The sequence below is a fragment of the Nicotiana sylvestris genome, chromosome 1, assembly GCF_000393655.2.
Source record: "Nicotiana sylvestris chromosome 1, ASM39365v2, whole genome shotgun sequence".
NCBI classification, from domain to species: Eukaryota; Viridiplantae; Streptophyta; class Magnoliopsida; order Solanales; family Solanaceae; genus Nicotiana; species Nicotiana sylvestris.
This window is the reverse complement of record NC_091057.1, coordinates 114,127,118-114,147,388: the sequence shown is the minus strand read 5'-3', so window position 1 is coordinate 114,147,388 and position 20,271 is coordinate 114,127,118. Positions and strand designations below refer to the sequence as shown.

The 20,271-nt window shown below is 41.4% G+C and overlaps 1 protein-coding gene across 1 annotated transcript; it reads right to left on the bottom strand.

Moving 5' to 3' along the window:
- Positions 1–253: 253 nt before the first annotated feature.
- On the bottom strand, positions 254–890 carry LOC138873509 (uncharacterized). The gene is made up of 2 exons (XM_070151979.1): positions 539–890; positions 254–318 (listed from the first exon to the last, which is right to left on the bottom strand). Exons 1-2 carry the CDS (start codon positions 888–890, stop codon positions 254–256), a joined length of 417 nt encoding a protein of 138 aa, XP_070008080.1.
- Positions 891–20,271: the final 19,381 nt, after the last annotated feature.

The following is a 20,271-nucleotide window of genomic DNA, read 5'->3' as shown; positions in this document are numbered from 1 at the left end:
ACGGACCGCGGATCGCGCTGGGTTTGTTCAGAAGAAGTTTGAGAAGGCAACCTCCGCGATTCGCATAAAATAGACCGCGGTTCGCGTAAAATAGACCGCGGCCGCGGAGGTCCACTGCGGGCAACACTAAATGGAATGTAGCCATGGTGGCAAACTTCAGAGAGCACCACTTTTTACCATCACCAGTGCAGACCGCACAAAGTGCAATATGGCCGCACTGGCAAACTTCAGAGACTGTTCAACTTTCTTCAAACTATTTTGCATTGTATAAACTCAATCCCTGCAACATCTCACAATCAGTTAGCTCAAAAATCAAACCTACACTACCAAGAAAAAAAACACAGAAAACAACAAAAAGAAAAAGACATGGGTTGCCTCCTAAGCAGCGCCTGATTTAGCGTCGCGGCACGACGCATGTTACCAGCACATCACTTTAGATGGAGAAGTGCCACCACGTGGCTATCATCAAATTTCCCAAGATAATGCTTGACCCGGTGCCCATTAACTCTGAAAACTTCACCATTTTTGTTCCTTAGACCAAGAGCACCAAATGGGGTCACAAACACAACTTCAAATGGCCCACTCCACTTTGACTTAAGCTTACCCAAAAATAGACGTAACCGGGAATTGAACAAAAGAACCATATCTCCAACCTTAAACTCCTTACCCCGAGCATATTTGTCGTGAAGGTACTTCATTTTGTCCTTGTACAAGGACGAGCTGGAGTAGGCATGGAATATAAACTCATCGATCTCATTAAGTTGATCAACCCGAAGATTTGCCGCAACATCCCATTCTAAGTTCAACTTCCTCAAAGCCCACATGGCCTTGTGCTCTACTTCCACCAGAAGATGGCAAGCTTTCCCAAACACCAACCGATATGGAGACATACCAATCGGAGTTTTGTAAGCCGTCCGATAATCCCAAAGAGCGTCATCCAACTTTTTCGACCAATCGGTCCTATTAGCATTGACAGTTTTAGACCAGATACTCTTAATTTCTCTGTTGGAGACTTCCACTTGGCCACTAGCTTGAGGATGATAGAGGGTCGAAACCTTATGATTGACACTGTACTTAGAAAGCAATGTTTCGAAAGGCTTGTTGCAAAAGTGAGATCCCCCATCACTAATGATAGCACGGGGAGTGCCAAACCTTGTGAAGATGCTCTTTTTAAGAAACGCAACAACACTCCGGGCTTCATTATTAGGCAAAGACACGGCGTCAACCCATTTTGAGACATAATCAACCGCCACTAGAATGTAAGTATTTCCACAAGATCTAACAAATGGACCCATGAAATCGATGCCCCAAACATCAAAGATATCCACTTCAAGAATCGTATTGAGAGGCATCTCATCCCTTTTTGAAATTCATCCCGCTCTTTGGTACTCATCACATCTCTTCACTAAATCGCCCATATCTTTGAACAAGGTGGGCCAATAGAATCCACAACTAAGAACTTTCGAGGCAGTCCTTACCCCACCATGGTGGCCATCATAGGGTGAAGAATGGCAAGCCTCTAAGATACTCAATTGTTCTTCCTCTGGGACACATCTACAAATCACACCATCCGTGTAAATCTTGAACAAGTATGGATCATCCCAATAGAAATCCAATCTATCCCGCTTGAGCTTCTTCCTTTGGTTAGAAGAGAGCTCATACGGGATTATTCCGGTCACAAGGTAATTGGCAACATCGGCAAACCTTGGCATATCCTTCATTGACACCGGAATGAGTTGTTTGTTGGGAAATGAATCATTGATCTCAAGGCAGTCACAAGGCCTCCCCTCCTCCTCCAAACGGGACAAGTGGTCCGTTACTTGATTCTCACTACCATTCCAGTCAACAATTTCTAGATCAAACTCTTGAAGAAGTAACACCCATCTCATCAATCTTGCCATGGAGTCTTTCTTGGTCATCAAATACCTAAGGGCAACATGATCAGTGTGCACTATAACTTTGGCCCCCATAAGGTAAGGTCGGAATTTTTCCATAGCAAATACAATAGCCAACAATTCTTTCTCAGTGACTGTGTAGTTCCTTTGAGCCTCATTCATGGTCTTGCTTGCGTAGTACACCGGATGAAACATCTTGTTGATTATTTGTCCCAAAACAGCCCCAACCGCAACGTCACTAGCATCACACATGAGCTCGAAAGGCAAGCTCTAATTTGGTGCGGTAATGATGGGGGTAGAAGTCAACTTGAGCTTGAGAAGCTTGAATGTTTGCATACAACTCTCATCGAACAAGAACTTTGCATCTTTCTCTAGCAACTTACACAACGGATGTACCACTTTAGAAAAATCCTTTATAAACCTCTGGTAAAAACCCGCGTGCCCAAGGAAACTCCTCACCCCTTTGATAGAAGTAGGGAGATAGAGCCTCGAAATAACCTCAATCTTGGCCTTATCAACTTCAATTCCTCGCTTCGAGATCTTGTTACCCAACACTATACCTTTTTCAACCATAAAATGGCACTTTTCCCAATTGAGAACAAGGTTGGTGTCTTCATATCGGGCCAACACTCTATCCAAGTTTACCAAGAACTCCTCAAAAGAATCCCCAACCACGCTGAAATCATCCATGAAGACCTCCAAGATATCTTCCACCATGTCGGTGAATATAGCCATCATGCAACGTTGGAAGGTCACCGGAGCATTACACAATCCGAACGACATTCGAGAGAAAGCGAATGTGCCATAAGGACATGTAAAAGTTGTCTTCTCTTGGTCCTCCGGGGCAATTAAAATTTGATTATACCCCGAGTAACCATCCAAAAAGCAATAAAAAACACGCCTCGCAAGACGATCTAGCATTTGGTTAAGGAATGGCAATGGGAAATGATCTTTTCGGGTCACCTTGTTTAGCTTCCGATAATCCATACATACTCTCCACCCGGTGACCATGCGAGTAGGAATGAGTTCAATGTTGTCATTGGTCACCACAGTCATACCACCCTTCTTCGGCACACATTGCACCCGAGAATTCCAAGAACTGTTAGAAATAGGATAAACCACACCGACGTCTAACCACTTGATAACCTCTTTCTTCACCACTTCTTGCATCGCCTCATTTAATCTTCTTTGATGCTCCAAGTAAGGCCTTGCATCCTCCTCCAAAATGATCTTATGCATGCAAAATGCGGGGACTTATACCCCAAATGTCGGCCAATATCCATCCAATCGCCTTTTTCCACTTTTGAAGTACCTCCAAAGTGGCGTCAACCTGCATGTTAGTTAATCAAGACGAAAGAATAATAGGTAAAGTAGAATTTGAACCCAAGAATTCATACCTGAGGTATGGAGGAAGTGGCTTCAACTCCAACACCGGTGGCTCCTCAATCGATGGCTTTGTTGGTGGAGTTTGCGGTTTTCAAGATCCAAAGATAGCTTCCTAGGCTCATATGAATATGAACCCATACCATGCAATGCATTCACGCACTCCACTCTACTAGCATCATCATTGACATCCATATTAAGAAGCACGGGCTCAAGGGAATCTTCAACATGGATCATGGAACTTGTGTCATCCACTATCACAGCTGTGACAATGTCCACAAATGAACACACCTCCGTGCTATTGGGTTGTCTCATTGAATTGCAAACATGGAATACCACCTTCTCATCCCCCACTTGGAAAGTCAACTCACCCGCTTCAACATCAACCAATGCCTTCCCCATAGCTAGGAAAGGTCTACCAAGAATAATCGGCACTTCAAAGTCCACCTCACAATCTAATATGACAAAGTCGGCTGGCAATATAAACTTATCCACCCGGACAAGTACATCATCAATTATGCCCAAAGGTCGCTTCATCGATCGATCCGCCATTTGAAATCTCATTGAGGTAGGTCGAGGTTGTCCAGTTCCCAAAGTTTTGAAGACTGAGTACGGCATCAAATTTATGCTAGCCCCCAAGTTACAAAGGGCCTTTGCAAAATTCGCACTCCCAATGGTGCAAGCAATGGTGAAAGCACTGGGATTTTCAAGCTTCGGGGCCATTGAATGCACTATAGCACTAACTTGGTGAGTCATCTTTATAGTTTCACAATCCATAGAACGCTTCTTTGTGATCAAAGTCTTTCATGAATTTTGCATAGCCTGGCATTTGTTCAAGTGCCTCCACCAATGGCACATTAATAGATAAGCTCTTCATCATATCAATGAACTTTTTAAACTGATTATCATTCTTCTGCTTTGTGAGCCTATGAGGATAAGGTAGAGGTGGCCTTGGCAAATGAGCCTTGCCTCTTGGCACAACTGGCTCGTGCATGTCAATCACGTGTTCCCTAGATGAGTTCACGGCATCTTGAGTTTCTACCTCAGCCTCATCAATATCAATCCTCACATCATTGTTCACATTCTCTTCAACCACATCTTCAACAACCAAAGGTACATCATCATCACGCAACTCAACATCTTCATCCACAACTTGCTTTTGCTTTGAGGCATTCACATTACCGCCTCTCCCACTTCTTGTTATAACCGCCATCATATGATTGTTATTCCCACCCTTCGGGTTCACTGCCGTATCACTTGGTAGAGCACCCTTGGGATGAGTATTCAACGCTTGAGAGATTTGGCCTAATTGCACCTCCAAGTTCCGGATAGATGTATTATGAGAAGCCAATTGGGCATCGGAATCTTGGTTCTTTTTCATCATTTGCTCGAACATGCTTTCAATTATTCCCATATCACCTCCGGAAGAACTAGGACCTTGAGAAGGGAAAGGGGGTGGATTGCTTGGTTGTTGGTACATTGGGGGCCTTTGAAAGCCCATCCCCCTGTAGCCTTGGTTTCCATTGTTGTTCCACCCGCCTTGATTGTTATTGTTGCCCCAATTATTGTTATTACCATTCCAATTCCCTTGGTTGCTTTGATTACCCCAATTGTTGTTTTGGTTGTTATTATTCCAATTGCCACCACCTTGTTGTTGATTGTTGTTATTCCAATTACCTCCGCCTTGTTGTTGATTGCCCCAATTTCCTTGAGGTCGCCATTGTTGGTTGGAAGAGTTGCTTCTATTGCCTTGATAGTTGTTGACATATTGAACCTCTTCACTTTGGTCATCATAACACTCATTTGAAAACCCACAACCATCATTGTCATATTGTTCACAATTCCCTTGATATTGTTGCCCTCTTTGCCTTCTCTTAAGCATAGTGACACCTTCCATTGCGTTGACTTGGCGTGTATTTTGGATTTGTTGTAACTGCGCCTTCGCCAGTTGGTTAATAGTAGTAGTAAGCTCAGCAATAGCTTGACCATGATCGTGCAATTCCTTGTGCAAATGGATGACCGTGGGGTCACCTTGGGGCACATTTGCTCGGCTTTGCCATGCCGAAGAGGTGTCGGCCATTTCATCAAGTACATCACATGCCTCTTGGTAAGAAAGTTTCATAAAGTTTCCCTCCGGCCAATTGGTTCACAATGCATTGATTTGTGGTGTTGATGCCCCGATAAAAGGTTTGTTGAATCATAGCCTCGGTCATGTCGTTATTAGGGCACTCTTTCACCATTGTTCTATATATTTCCCATATCTCGTGCAAATGTTTCATTGTCTCTTGCTTGAAGGCTAGAATTTCATCCCGAAGAGCTGCCATATGACTTGGAAAAAAGAACTTGGCAATAAATTTGTCCGCCAATTCATCCCATATTGTAATAGAATGATTGAGGAGCCTTTCTAACCAATGCAATGCTTTACCCCGAAGAGAGAACAGGAAAAGCCTCAATCTCAATGCATCCTTGGACACGTTTGTCTGCTTGCTACCCCAGCATGTATCCACGAACCCCTTCAAGTGCTTGTAGGCATTTTGATCGGAGGCGCCCGTGAAATACCCTCTTTTCTCGAGCAAGGACAACATAACATTTGTGATTTGAAAGTTCCTCGCCCGGATTTGGGGAGGAACAATAGCACTGGCGTATCCTTGATTTGGTAAAACTCTGGGAGCCACTCTCGGTAGTGGCGGAGGAGGGTCTGGCATATTGTTGTTCTCATTTGCATTTACATTGGCATTTTGGCCTCTCCGTGGAACTTGAGGTAAGACCTCATCTTGTTCTAGATCCTCTACCTCCTCCCTCGCTATCACATTGCCGAAAGGGTCATTTGCGTTAAGAACCATTTGTACCTGATTGATCGACACAAACAAAATTAGTAAAAAAGAAGGAAAGAGAAGCAAAACACAAAACTAAATAAACATATAGACAACACCGTAATCTCCCCGGCAACGACGCCAAAAAAGTGATCGTTTCCAACTCGATGCTACACTAAGGTAGGAAGAGCGGGTCACAATAACTTTTACCCGATATAAGGGTCGGGATCGATTTCCTCAGGGAGCTAGTAGTGGAGTTGGATTGTCTATCTATCCTAGAGATGTGTTTGTACTCCTAATGTCACTTCAAACATTTTTGGGTTTTTGAATTATAACTATTTTTATAAAACTATTGATCAACACTAAATTATGCTACGAGAATATTGCTAAGTTGAATCTAATGGGAAGAAGGGCACTAAAGTCGTGACACTACCTAGGTGGCTAATTGACGGGTAGATATTACTAAGGTTCGATTGACATAATTGGAGATTATGCTATAACCGTTGCACAATTTTACCCACTCTCACACCTCTCGGTAGAGAGAATAATTTTGCCCAATTGGCTCTCGAGAGACCAAATGGGTAGGCAAATTAGCCAAGCTACTAGGGTTCAAGTAGGATAATTACTCTCTTGAGGTTTAACCCGTTAATTGGGACTATTATTTCTCATGAGTCCATCCCAGTTCCTTGTTGGGTCAATTTTGGGGTCATAGACTCTCTTTCTCAAGAAGAGTTAAACCCACAAAGCTTGAATCAGTATTTACAACCACCAATTCTAGATTAAAACATAAAATCAACCCAAATAGCAAACACTCATAGTCAATCTAACACTAGATGGCAACACCCATCAATTACCCACACTAGGGTTGAGCCACAACCCTAGCTAATGGGTTTAGCTACTCATGCTAGATAAAGAAATTGAAGGAATAGATGAAGAACTAAACATATTAATTAATTTCTAAAAATAAACTACAAGAATCTATCGTAAATGTAAAGCAAAAGTGCCAAAAATGGCTACAAATATCGTTCTCAGGAGCGCAGCTCACGTCTGAGTACAAAGATGTCTAAAAAATGGTAAAATGTTCTATTTATACTAGGCTGGAAAAATTGGACAAAAATACCCCGGCGGGGTTAGTGCGGGCCACACTAAATGGATCGTGGCTGCACTGGGCCCTTTAACTTTGACTTTTGCTTCTCTGAACTTGGACTCTGTGGACCACGTAGAATGGACCGCGGCCGCGGAGAGAGCTGGCGCAGTCCGCGCAATCACGACCGCGGACCGCATGGCATTGGCCTTGCAAACTTTCATCTCTCTGAATCTCATAACCGCGGACCGCACAAAAGAGAAGTGCGGTCGCGGAGCCTTCACCGCGGACCGCGAGATGTGTACTGCGGCCGCATTGCCTCTAGCCTGGTTTACCAACTCTCTGAACCACCTAGTGCGGCCGCATTCAACTTTGCGCGGTCCGCACTAGGCCTTCTTTCCTTAGATTTCCTGGTCTTTGATAATTGAGCATGTTTCACTCCTTTTTGAGCCGATCTTTGACATTTTGTCACTTTATCGACCAAACCTGCAATCAAGCATAACTTGTGAGCCTTTTAGGACTATTTTGTAACAATATATGATCAAAGCATAGGCAAGTAGGGGCATAAAACATGTTAAAATCCTAACTTATCAGTGCCCCAGCTAGGGGTATAGGTCACTTCGAGACGGGTCTGCTGGTTCAGTACCACCACCCCCTCCCCGAGGTGCTCCAGTATGGCCTTATTTTAGTGCAATGCCGGAGAGTTCTTACCGCCCACCAGCTATTCAGGGTTCCTCCAGCGGGTATTCGGGTTATCAGGGTTCTTCGAATGCTCACTTCAGTGCCATGCCAGAGAGTTCATACCACCCACCAGCCATCCAGGGGTCTTCCAATGGGTATTCGGGTCAGCAGGCTCAGACTTCAAGGTAGTAGGCCATGGTACCGAGAGTATGCTATGAGTGTGGAGATCCGGGTCACATGAAGAGGACCTGCCCCAGACTTCGGGGCAAGGCAGTGCAGCAGGATCAGCAGCCCACGATTTCAGCACCAGGTGCCCAGCCACCTAGAGGTGGAGGGCAGGCTGGTAGGGGTCGTCCTAGAGGTGGAGGTCAGGCAGGGAGAGGTTAGCCAGCTACTGCTCAATCAGATGGAGGCCAGCCAACCGGCGCTCTAGCCAGATTCTATGCCCTTCCAACTAGGCCAGATACATTCGCCTCAGATGCCGTCATCACAGGTATTATTTCCGTCGGTGGTTGGGAAGCTTCGGTATTATTCGATCCAATGTCTACTTATTCATATGTATTATTTATGTTTGCTCGTTTCCTGGTTATTTCTCCTGAGCCTTTGGGCACTCTTGTTTATGTGTCCACTCTTGTGGGTGATTCTGTGGTTGTGGATCGGATCTACCGGTCCTATGTGGTCACATTTTGTGGTTTTGAGACTAGAGCAGATCTTATGTTGCTTGATATGATCGATTTTGAGGTCATCCTGGGTATGGATTGGTTATCTCCATATCACGCCATCCTAGATTTCCATGCCAAGACTGTTTCACTAGCGATGCCAGGGTTGCCGAGGTTGGAGTGGAAGGGTTCCACAGTTGATACACCTAGTCGGGTTATTTCATTCCTGAAGGCTCGGCATATGGTCAAGAAGGGGTATTTGGCTTATCTAACTTATGTTCGGGACACCACCGCAGAGTCTCTATCGATTGATTTAGTTCTCGTGGTCCGAGAGTTTGCCAATGTATTTCCTTCTGATCTTCCTAGAATGCCATCAGATCGTGATATTGATTTCTGTATTGATTTGGCTCCAGGAACCCAGCCTATATCTATTCCACCGTACCACATGGCTCCTAAGGAGTTGAAGGAACAGCTTGAGGAGTTGTTAGTGAAGGGGTTTGTTAGGCCTAGTGTATCGCCTTGGGGTGCACCAGTGTTATTTGTGAAGAAAAAAGATGGGATTATGCGGATGTGCATTGATGACCGTCAGTTGAACAAAGTCACCATCAAAAACAAGTATCCATTGCCTCGTATTGATGATTTGTTCGACCAGTTGCAAGGTGCTAGGGTATTCTCTAAGATAGACCTGAGGTCAAGGTATCATCAGCTGAAGATACGGGACTCGAATGTTCCAAAGATTACATTCCGGACAAGATATGGCCATTATGAATTTTTGGTGATGTCCTTTGGCTTGACTAATGCCCCAGCGGCATTTATGGATTTGATGAACAGGGTATTCAGGCCTTATATTGATTCGTTTGTCATCGTCTTGATTGACGACATCTTGATATACTCATGTAGCCTGGGGGAGCACGAGCAGCATTTGAGAGTAGTGATTCAGACCTTGCGAGAGCAGAAGCTATATGCTAAGTTCTCCAAGTGTGAGTTTTGTCTAGAGTCAGTGGCATTTTGGGGCACGTTGTGTCAGGAGAGGGTATTAAGGTGGATCCCAAGAAGATTGAGGCAGTTCAGAGTTGTCCACGTCCTACTTCAGTGACTGAGATCAGGAGTTTCCTGGGGTTAGCAGGTTATTACCGGCGATTCATGTAGGGTTTTTCATCTATTGCATCACCTTTGACTAGATTGACCTAGAAGGGTGCTCCATTCCGTTGGTCCGATGATTGTGAGGTTCCAGAAGCTCAAGACAGCTTTGACTACAACACTAGTTCTTGTATTGCCTTCCGGCTCGGGGATGTATACGGTATATTGCGATGCTTCACGCGTTGGTTTGTGGTGTGTATTGATGTAGGAGGGGCGAGTTATTGCATATGCTTCGCGTCAGCTGAAGGTTCATGAGAAGAATTATCATGTGCACGATCTAGAGTTGGTTGCGATTGTTCACGCTCTTAAGATGTGGAGGCATTATCTGTATGGAGTGTCATATGAGGTTTATATCGATCATCGCAGCTTACAGCATTTGTTTAAGCAGAGGGATCTTAATTTGAGGCAGCGCAGGTGGCTTGAGTTACTAAAGGATTATGACATTACCATTCTTTATCATCCGGGAAAGGCAAATGTGGTCGCGGATGCCTTGAGCAGAAAGGTGGAGAGAATGGGTAGTTTGGCATTCATTCCAGTCGAGGAGAGGCCATTAGCTTTGGACATTTAGTCCTTGGCCAACAGACTTGTGAGGTTGGACATTTCAGACCCCAGTCGAGTTCTAGCATGTGTGGTTGCTCAGTCTTCATTATTGGGGAAGATCAAGGCCCAGCAGTTCGATGATCCACATTTGGCGGTTCTCAGAGAGACGATACTTCAGGGAGGTGCTAAGGAGGTTTCTATTGGAGAGGATGGTGTTTTGTGACTTCAGGGTCGTCTATGTGTTCCTAATGTTGATGGTTTGAGGGAGAGGATTCTAGAGGAGGCCCACAGTTCGCGGTATTCCATTCATCCAGGTGCCACGAAGATGTATCGTGACCCGAGACAGCATTATTGGTGGAGGAGAATGAAGAAGGACATAGTGGAGTATGTAGCTAGATGTTTGAATTGTCAGCATGTCAAGTATGAACACCAGAGGCCGGGTGGCCTACTTCAGCAGATGCCTATTCCAGAGTGGAAGTGGGAGTGCATCACCATAGATTTCGTAGTTGGGTTGCCACGGACTTTGCTGAAGTTTGATTTAGTATGGGTCATTGTGGATAGGTTGACCAAGTCGGCTCACTTCATTCCAGTAGCGACTACTTATACAGCGGAAAGGTATGCTCAGATTTATATTCGGGAGATAGTCCGGTTGCACGGTATGGCTGTTTCCATCATATTAGATAGAGGCCCTCAGTACACTTCCCATTTCCGGAGAGCCGTTCAGAGTGAGTTGGGACCCGTGTAGAGCTTAGCACAACATTCCATCCTCAGACAGACGGGCAGTCGGAGCGGACAGTTCAGATTTTAGAGGATATGCTTAGAGCATGTGTGATTGACCTTGGAGGGCAGTAGGATCAGTTCTTGCCTATAGCGGAGTTTGCGTACAACAACAGCTATCAGTCCAGCATAGAGATGGCTCCATACAAGGCTTCATATGGTCGACGTTGTCGTTCTCCTATTGGGTAGTTTGAGCTCTGTGAGGCTAAGTTATACGGTACAGATTTGGTACAGGATGCCTTGGATAAGGTAAAGTTGATTTAGGAAAGGCTTCACACAGCTCAGTCCAGACAGAAGAGTTACGCGGATCAAAAGGCGCGTGATGTATCATTTATGGTTGGCGAGAATGTTCTCTTGAAAGTCTCGCCAATGAAGGGCATTATGAGGTTCGGGAAGAAGGGCAAGTTAAGCTCAAGGTTTATTGGTCCCTTTGAGGTGTTGAGATGAGTTGGGGAGGTTACCTATGAGCTTGCTTTACCCCCCAGCTTATCGGGAGTTCATCCAGTTTTTCATGTATCGATGTTTCGGAAGTATCATGCCGACCTATCCCATGTGTTGGACTTCAGCACTATTCAACTGGATGAGAGATTGGGTTATGAGGAGGAGCCAGTAGCCATTATTGATAGACAGGATCGCCAATTGAGGTCCAAGAGGATTTCTGCGGTAAGGGTCCAGTGGAGGGGCCAACCGGTCAAGGAGGCGACTTGGGAGTCCGAGAAGGACATGCGGAGCAGATACCCCCATTTGTTCCGCAGTTCAGGTACTTTTCTATGTCCGTTCGAGGACGAACATTTGTTTAAGAGGTGGAGAATGTAACGACCCGCCCGGTCGTTTTACCTTTTAGAACCATGTTCCCTAAATAAAACTTCTAGTGCTTGCTCTAGCTAATTTATGACTTGCGGGGATGGCTGGTTCGGGAATTGAAAGAGTTTTGAGTAAAATATGCTCATTTGATTCCTTAGGATTCTCTTAAAAGACTAAATTTGACTTTGGTCAACATATTTAGCAAACGGACCCGGATTCGTGATTTGACGGTCCCGAAGGATCCATGGGAAAATATGGGACCTGGGCTTATGCCCAGAATCTAATTCCGAGGTCCTTAGCCCGAGAAATAAATTTTTATTAGAAATTATTAATTTGAAGTTTTGAGGATTTAAAGAAACTAAGTAATAATTGATTTCATGGGTATCGGGCTTGTATGTTGGTTCCGAAGCCCGGTACAGGTTCGAAATATCATTTAAGACTTGTCCGTAAAATTTGGTGTCAATCCGAGTAGTTTAAGGGTATTTTGGCCCGTTAGAGGAAAATTAAGAACTTGAAGTTTATAAGTTTGATTCATTTGGTTTTAGGGGGTGATTCCTAGATTTAGCATTGTTTCGGGTATTCCGAAGGTTCGAGTAGGTCTGTCCCGTAATTTCAGACTTGTCGGTATGTTTGGGCGGGGTTCGGGAGCCCCGAGCGTCAATCGGACAATGCTCGAGTGAAGTTGAAATTTTTGAGAAGAGCTGAAGGTTATTGCTTCTGTAATAACCGCACCTGCGGTTGGTGGACCGCAGAAGTGGCCTAAGCAAGCCAGGATAGGAACCGCAAATGCAGCCTTCAGACCGCAGAAGCGGTCCCAGCCTTCTCTCCCCTTTTCGTAGATGCGGTCGCATTCTCGCAGATGCGGTCCCCTGACCGCAGATGCAGAAATCGCTGGGCAGTGAGGTTCATTTAATACGGGTGCTAAGCCATTTTTATCACATTTTCACTCCTCCTTTGGGCGATTTGGGAGCTTTTGAGAGAAGGACTTCACCTAGCATGTTGAGGTAAGTGTGTGCTACTTATTTCTAGTTTAATATCATTATCTTAGGTAGATTAAACACTAGTATTAAGGTGAAATCATATGGTTAGAGCAAAAATCTAGGGTTTTAATAAAACTTAGATTTAACCACGAAATTTGTTATGGAATAAATTAGAAATCATATATTATTGATCCTTAGGTTGTAGAGAACAATTTCCTTCGAAAAATCTCGGAATCCGGGCACGTGGGCCCGGGTTCGGAATTTAGGAAACTTGTGTTAATGGTTGGGAAATTGCTTAAATAGATAGAATTCGATCTTGTGAGTCTATATTAACTAGTTCTTACTTTATTTAACTAGTTTGGGATTGTTCTGCTCCAAATTGAGGGCTTGGACTTGTTCTTGATATTTGGAAGTGCGCTTTGGAGCGAGGGGACTCTCCTTTCTAACCTTGTAAAAGGGAATTGTCCCCATAGGTGTAATAATTGAATTAATTGCCATTATATGCGGGGGCTACGTACGCACTAGGTGACGAGAGTCCGTGCGTAGCAACTATTATGTTAAGTTCGTGTAGTCTAGGGCCCAAAAGTGCTCTACGTGATATTCTTGTAACTTGATGTTAAATTCGGAGTTGTATAAATTATTTGATTAAGGTAAATGCAACTAGTGAGGGAACCTTATTCTATTTGGTACTTAAAAGAGAATTTGGGAATTTCCTGTGAATAACTACTCCTCAGATATACATTATTGTTTGCTTGTGATGATTTTATTTATATTTGACAGCGTCGCATGTGTGATTCACGAGCGGGGTAATAGATGCATCTATGGTTCGAGCCGTTCGACCCTCGGCAATGCACAATTTATTTTTTATATTGAATCGGGTTGTACGTCTCTCGGTGTTATTTGCGCATGATTTGCTTAGCATTTTCTCTGTGGACTGGATTTCATATCTGCTTGATATATAGATGGACACTCATGATAATATTTGAAAAAGAACTGTTATTCCATGCTTATTAATACTAATAACTTGTGTTATTCCTGCTTATTATAATTTCTTCTCATATTATTTGACCTTAGTAAGTATCGAGTCGACCTCTTGCCTCTACTTCTTCGAGATTAGACGGGATACTTAGTGGGTACATGTTGTTTATGTACTCATACTACACTTCTGTACTTAATTGTACAAGATCTGAGGCAGGTGTATCTGGTTATCAGTCTGGTGCGCATCCTTGAGCGAACCCGAGACTTCTACGGTGAGTTGCTTCCCTTCCATGTCATTCAGTAGCCTGAAGAAGTCTTTCTTATGTATTTTCTTTTGCTGCCTATCTTGATTCAGACAGTAAGATAGTGTGATTCTTTTGTATATTCTACTAGTTGCCCATAGCTTGTGACACCAGGTCTTGGCACACACATTAGTAGACATTTATTTTGGGTTGTATAATCATTTTTATGCATTAATTGATCGCTTCTGGTCTTAACTTTAATTTGAGAAATTTGTTACACTTATTTTTGGTAAAAAGTATAATGAGAATTTGATTATATTCCCGCGTTAGCTTGCCTAGCAATGGTGTCGGGCGCCATCATGACCTATTATGGAAATGGGTCGTGACACGATCATTCATAGAAACTTGTATGTATTTTATTTATCTATACTTATTTACTCAAAGATTTATTCTGAAAATATTATTTTATAAAAATATATGTTTGACTCGAATTCAACATTCACGTGCAACACACGTGTCGAGAAACTAGTATATATATATATATGTTCAAGCAATTTTAGTGCTTTCCTATACATCAATCCGTCCTCACAAGCTCCTTTCCAAAGGTCAAAAAAGCCATCTCAATCCTCTAGCTTTCAAATTAGGTCATTTTTAAGTGCAAAGACGCAGCCCTAATTAACACACAAAATAAACAACAACAACAAACCCAGTTTGATCCCAAAAGATGGGGTCTGGGGAGGGTAGTCTGTATGCAGACCTTACCTCTACCTAATGCAGGTAGAGAGGTTGTTTCCAATAGACCCTCGGCTCAGGAAGGACAAGAAGAAGAAGTGGAAAGTAAGGAAGGAAGAGAAAAGAAAAGGGGGGGAGGTGATAAAGGATAAGTAGTACCAAATAATAGCAGCAGGGAATACAATACATGAGGCAAACACAACCACATAACGTAATAGAAATCTAAGGATATGAAGGGACATGCATGCTACTAAGACTATCGGTGAACAACTATAAACTACCTACTAACCTTCTACCTTAATCCTCGACCTCCACACCCTCCTATCAAGGGTCATATCCTCAGTGAATTGAAGCAGCGCCATGTCGTATCTAATCACCTCTCCCTAGTACTTCTTAGGCCTACCTCGACCTCTTCTCAAACTCTCCATAGCCAACCTCTCACACCTCCTGACAGGAGCATCAATGCTTCTTCTGTTAACATGTCTGAACCATCTCAGCCTCGACTCCCGCATCTTGTCCTCCACAGAGGCTACTCTCACTCTGTCCTGGATAGCTTCATTCTTAATCCTATCTCTCCTGGTACACCCACACATCCATCTCAACATCCTCATCTCTGCTACTCTCATTTTCTATAGGTGAGAGTTCTTGACTGGCCAATACTCAGCCCCATACAGCATAGCCGGTCGAACCACCGCTCGATAAAACTTACCCTTAAGTCTTAGCGGCACATTCCTATCACACAAAATAAAAAAGAAAAACAGTGATCCATATGAGCATCAATTTTAAAGGCATTCTGATTGTATGTAGCATTTGCAAGAAAATGCTAATTCTTAAGTTAGAAAATATGTGTATGTGACCAGAGGTGGATGTAGTGTATTACTTACGCGTTCAACTGAACCCATAACTTTCGACGTTGGTAAAAATTTATAAGTAAAAATTCATTAAAATTATAAAAATAGTAGATTTGAACCCATAACTTTAAAAATATAACGGGTTCAATGCTAAAAATTTTAAAATTGAACTCATAGAATTTAAATACTGGATCTGTGTATGATGTTCAACTTTCAATCAAATTGTGCATTCATTTTGAAAGATTGTACTGTTTACCGAATATAGAAATGCAAGACTTATGAAAGCTGGGAATCAGCAAGCACTATAAGAATGTTGCTATATGAGGCTCTTTCAAGAACATATATGTAAAATGTAACTATAAGAAGAAAAAGGTATTAACGTAAAATAAAATTTGATAAAGTGACTGAAGGATAGCACTGTTATACGGGTAGGTGTTCTTTTAGCGGATCCTGAAAAGATTTTGGTCTAAAATTTGACTGAAGGATAGCACTGTTGTTGTTCTCTTAAAAATTTTGAAATAAAAAATTCAAGACTTCGAAATGATTTGGTGCCACTGAAAAAGGGATATGGAAATTTGACGAATTAAACTTCTGCTTCAGATATTGGGCCATTAAATAGTGAAGATTTGTTTTAGGCTGGCTTTTGTACCCTTTGTTCAAAGAATATAATAGAAAAGACTTTTCACCAAAATGGGGAGGAAAAGCTTCTTTTTGGTCTTTTGTGTTTAATTAAATGTGAAAATGACGGGGGTGTAAGGAAGATATAAAACCTACCTTTTGATTTCGAAATTAAAAAAAGATGGCTTGTCCTTAGAAGTAGAAGGAGATTTCCGACTTCTCAAATTAAATATTTACCAAAACAACCACATTAGTACGGACAAAAGATAACACATACATCCATAACCAAAGTCTCATAAATCCTGCTCTATCTCAGATTTGGCGACTTTAATTTTTTACATTTTTATTAAACAAAAACTTAATTAAAATGTCTCACAATAAAAATTACAAATTATCATACAAAATTGTAAAGCAAATATCTACAGTTTTTTTTTCATAATTTGACATTAGAAAATACTTTTTGAAATAATGTTACAGTTCAGTCATAATTGCCAATCTTCATTTACTCTTGTATTTCCAGTTTCTTGAGTAAATGGTTGTTTAAATTCCAAGTTTTCATGTCCATAAAGATCATATGCTGGCCAATAAGTTGAATTTAACACTCGAGTTTTAAATTTTCTTGAGTTGAATGTGGTTTTCTCTAGCTAATTCGAGAGCTCAAAGAGCCATTTCGTCGATTTTCTGCATCAACAAACAAATATAAAATTGTTCAATTAGGAAAATTCTTATAAGACTAATCGCTTAAACGTATAATACCATTATGTCCTAGAATTGTACTAAGTAACATTTGAAGAGTGAATTCGGGAAAAGTCTTCTTATACATTACATGCATGGATCATATGTTTTGTAGCATAAGTGATAACAACCTCGAAATAAAATGTGAAATTGTTGTATCCTGCATTTGGTTGAACTTTTGATTTAAAATAGGGATTAGTTATACCATAATTGTGGTACGATTATTATTTTTATACTATCTTCAATGCAGGATAACAATCACGGAGTTAAACACCAAAATGACTAAAATACCATTCTCTAATGCTCTTAAAAGCTTAATTATAATTTTAAAATAAAAAATAAAAATTATCCCTACTTATTTAGTACGAAAAACGTAACACATATTTTACATTATACACAATATCCAGCTTTTAGTACAAAAGAGTTGTCCGAGGCACTGAGTTCCCGCTATGCACAGGGACAGAGGAAGGGTCGGATCACAATGGTCAATAGTACGCAACATTACCCTGCATTTCTACAAGATATTGTTTCCACGGCTTAAATCGTGACCACACAACTTTACCAGTTTTTAGTCCAAACATCCACCATAAAGTATATTCACTAAATAATATTACTTCTATTAAAATGGTATCACTAATCCAAGTATATCCCCATATGACACATTCTATAATAACTTACTAAGTAGTACTATTAAATTAAGATGACCAAAAACATGAGAATTAAATAATAATGTTGGGATCAGTGTGCAGCAAACACTACCAATAATCGGATATACACGCCATGTAAAATGCTATTTTGTCTTATACAAGCAGACCTATTTGTCAAAAGGGACCCCAACATTCCTAATCTTATATAAACAAAACACATTTGGCTCCAATATTCCTTTGCTCTTTCTTCTTCTTCTTCTTCTTTTAATAGCATTAACTTGTTTTCTTCTATTATTTTATTATACACTTGATAAATCATAAATGTGGGTTTATTATGCACTTTCTTTTTTAACTTGTTTTCTTCTATTATTTTATTATGCACTTGACAAATCACAAATATGGTTTCTACTATCGTTTCATATATGTATGGTATTGTATTATATTGTATTGTATTATATCGTTTGATATATATAATGTTTGGATAGATTGTATCGTTTGCCGTCGTTTTATAATATCACACATCAGCAATATGAAGAATAAACTTGTAATATTATAAAGAAAAATTATGATACGATATATAAAAAAGTAGGGTAAATGATAAAATAAAATTATTTAATAATAATGAAGGTGAGATTGAAAGAAAAAGACAAGGTAACGATGCGACCACGCCAAATCATTCGTTACATGAAGTGGCACATTCTGTCATTATGTAACGACGGATTTAACGATACGATATAATAAAATTTAAGTAACAATCAAAACAAGTATCCTATTTAAAGTAACAATACAATACGAAACAATAGGTAACAACCATCCAAACAAGCTGTTAGTGTAAATGCTAAGACGGGTGATGGTTTTCCTTCTTAATTTAAGCTAGTCTCCCTTCTTGGTCTCGAGTATTGTGAGTATTGTGCCAGTTATTACAGAATATGATCATCCTTGTTGAACCTAGCTCATGTTATCCTTTTGAAGGTTTTGCGGAGTTATTAATTAAAACCCTTAACTTGTTCAACTTCAAATTTTTTTATAACCAAACATTGATTCTGTTACAGAATATCGTGGGTTAACTAGCATACAATCTCACACAAAGCAAATAGAGAAGAAAAATCAACACAAGCATTTAACGAGGTTCGACTAAGCCTAATCCTCGGGGCAAAATAAGAGAGATTTTTCCACTATGAATGAGAAGAAAAATGCAATATAATCTATAGAATCCCCAACTACAACCCCTATATATAGATCCCAAAAGGTCTCAAACCTATAAGAGAAAGGTTTCCCAATTTGACAAGTACTATAGGTTTTCCTTTCCCAAATCTATTAGGACAATTGGTTTTCCTAAACCTATAAGGACTATGGGTTTCCTAAAAATACAAGGAAATAATTCAAGCCACAAATAACAAATCTTCCTCTTGGCTTGAATTCTCTTCATCAACAGGAACAACGTCTCTCTACCTTGCCCTCAGCCCTCGCAGGGGCTCTATCCATTGCCGCACACATCAACCAAGTCTAGGCAACGCATAAACTTGTTAAGAGACTCAGTCTCTTTAGCCATAACACTAATCCGTCGATTTGGTTCTATACTCGGAATAGCTTCTAGATAGTTATTGTTACACCTTGTGTATTCGGCGTTATCATGTTGTAAATGCGCTAATTCGATAGGAAGATAATTTCTATGAGATATTTAAATGATGCGATAGTTATACGTTAAGATTGGAAGCCATTTGAGTTGTGATTAAAAATTCGACAAAGATCACTGCAAGTTACGGGTTTAAATTTCACTGGAATTTGGATAAAATGTTGATGAGCTTTTCTCTCAATATACTGGTAGTTATGGTGTGATCTACCTACCTAATCGAAGGTCTATGAGTCTAGTTTCCAACGCAACAAACCGTTCGTTAATACGACTTCGGAGTAGAGAGATATTAACATTTTCGTACAGGGGTGCACACTGTTATGGGAACAGTGTGCATAGTCGGTTTTGGTTAATTTTTTTTTATTTAAGTCAGTTTTAAAACAAGAATCTAAAAGCGACAGGGATTGGGAGAAAAGCTACTATCTTTTCTTTGTGGTAGCGGTGATAGCTCCTTCTGGTTTTTGGGTCGTGGTTTTTTCTGTGTGTTTCAGGAATTCTCAGAGTATTGGAGACAAGTTAGGTGCACGAGCACTGGCAAAGGAGATCAACCTGGGCGAGTGTCAGCAAAGGGTGGTAGAAAGTGGTGCATGAGCGTACAACTACATCGAGTACAGCAAATCAGCCACAGGTTTTGTTATCGGGAGTTGGTACCTCCTGTTTTACTGTTTCCCTTTTGGTGTTAGCTAAATTACTGTTACTTTACTTCGCAATAGTTAAACCTTTCAACTAGGATACTAGTTACCACTTGTTTCCTTCTAGTTTGATTTGTGTCCGTTGTGCACTAGCGAGTCTTCTCTAGATTGTCGTAGGTGTAGTGGTTGCAGTCTGGGATGATAGAATAAGGGCATGTCCTCGGATGGGGCAGAGTGTGGGGCTGGGGTCAGGGGGTGGGTCGGGTAGCAGGGGAGGCAGAGGGGGCAAGGGAGCCTATAGGTTGAGAATCAGGTCATGGAACATAGGTTCACTAACGAGTAAATCCATAGAGTTGGCGAAAATCCTGCATAAGAGGAAGATTAATATAGCGTGTGACCAGGAGACTAGGTGGGTCGGATCGAGGGCGAAAAATGTGGATGGGTATA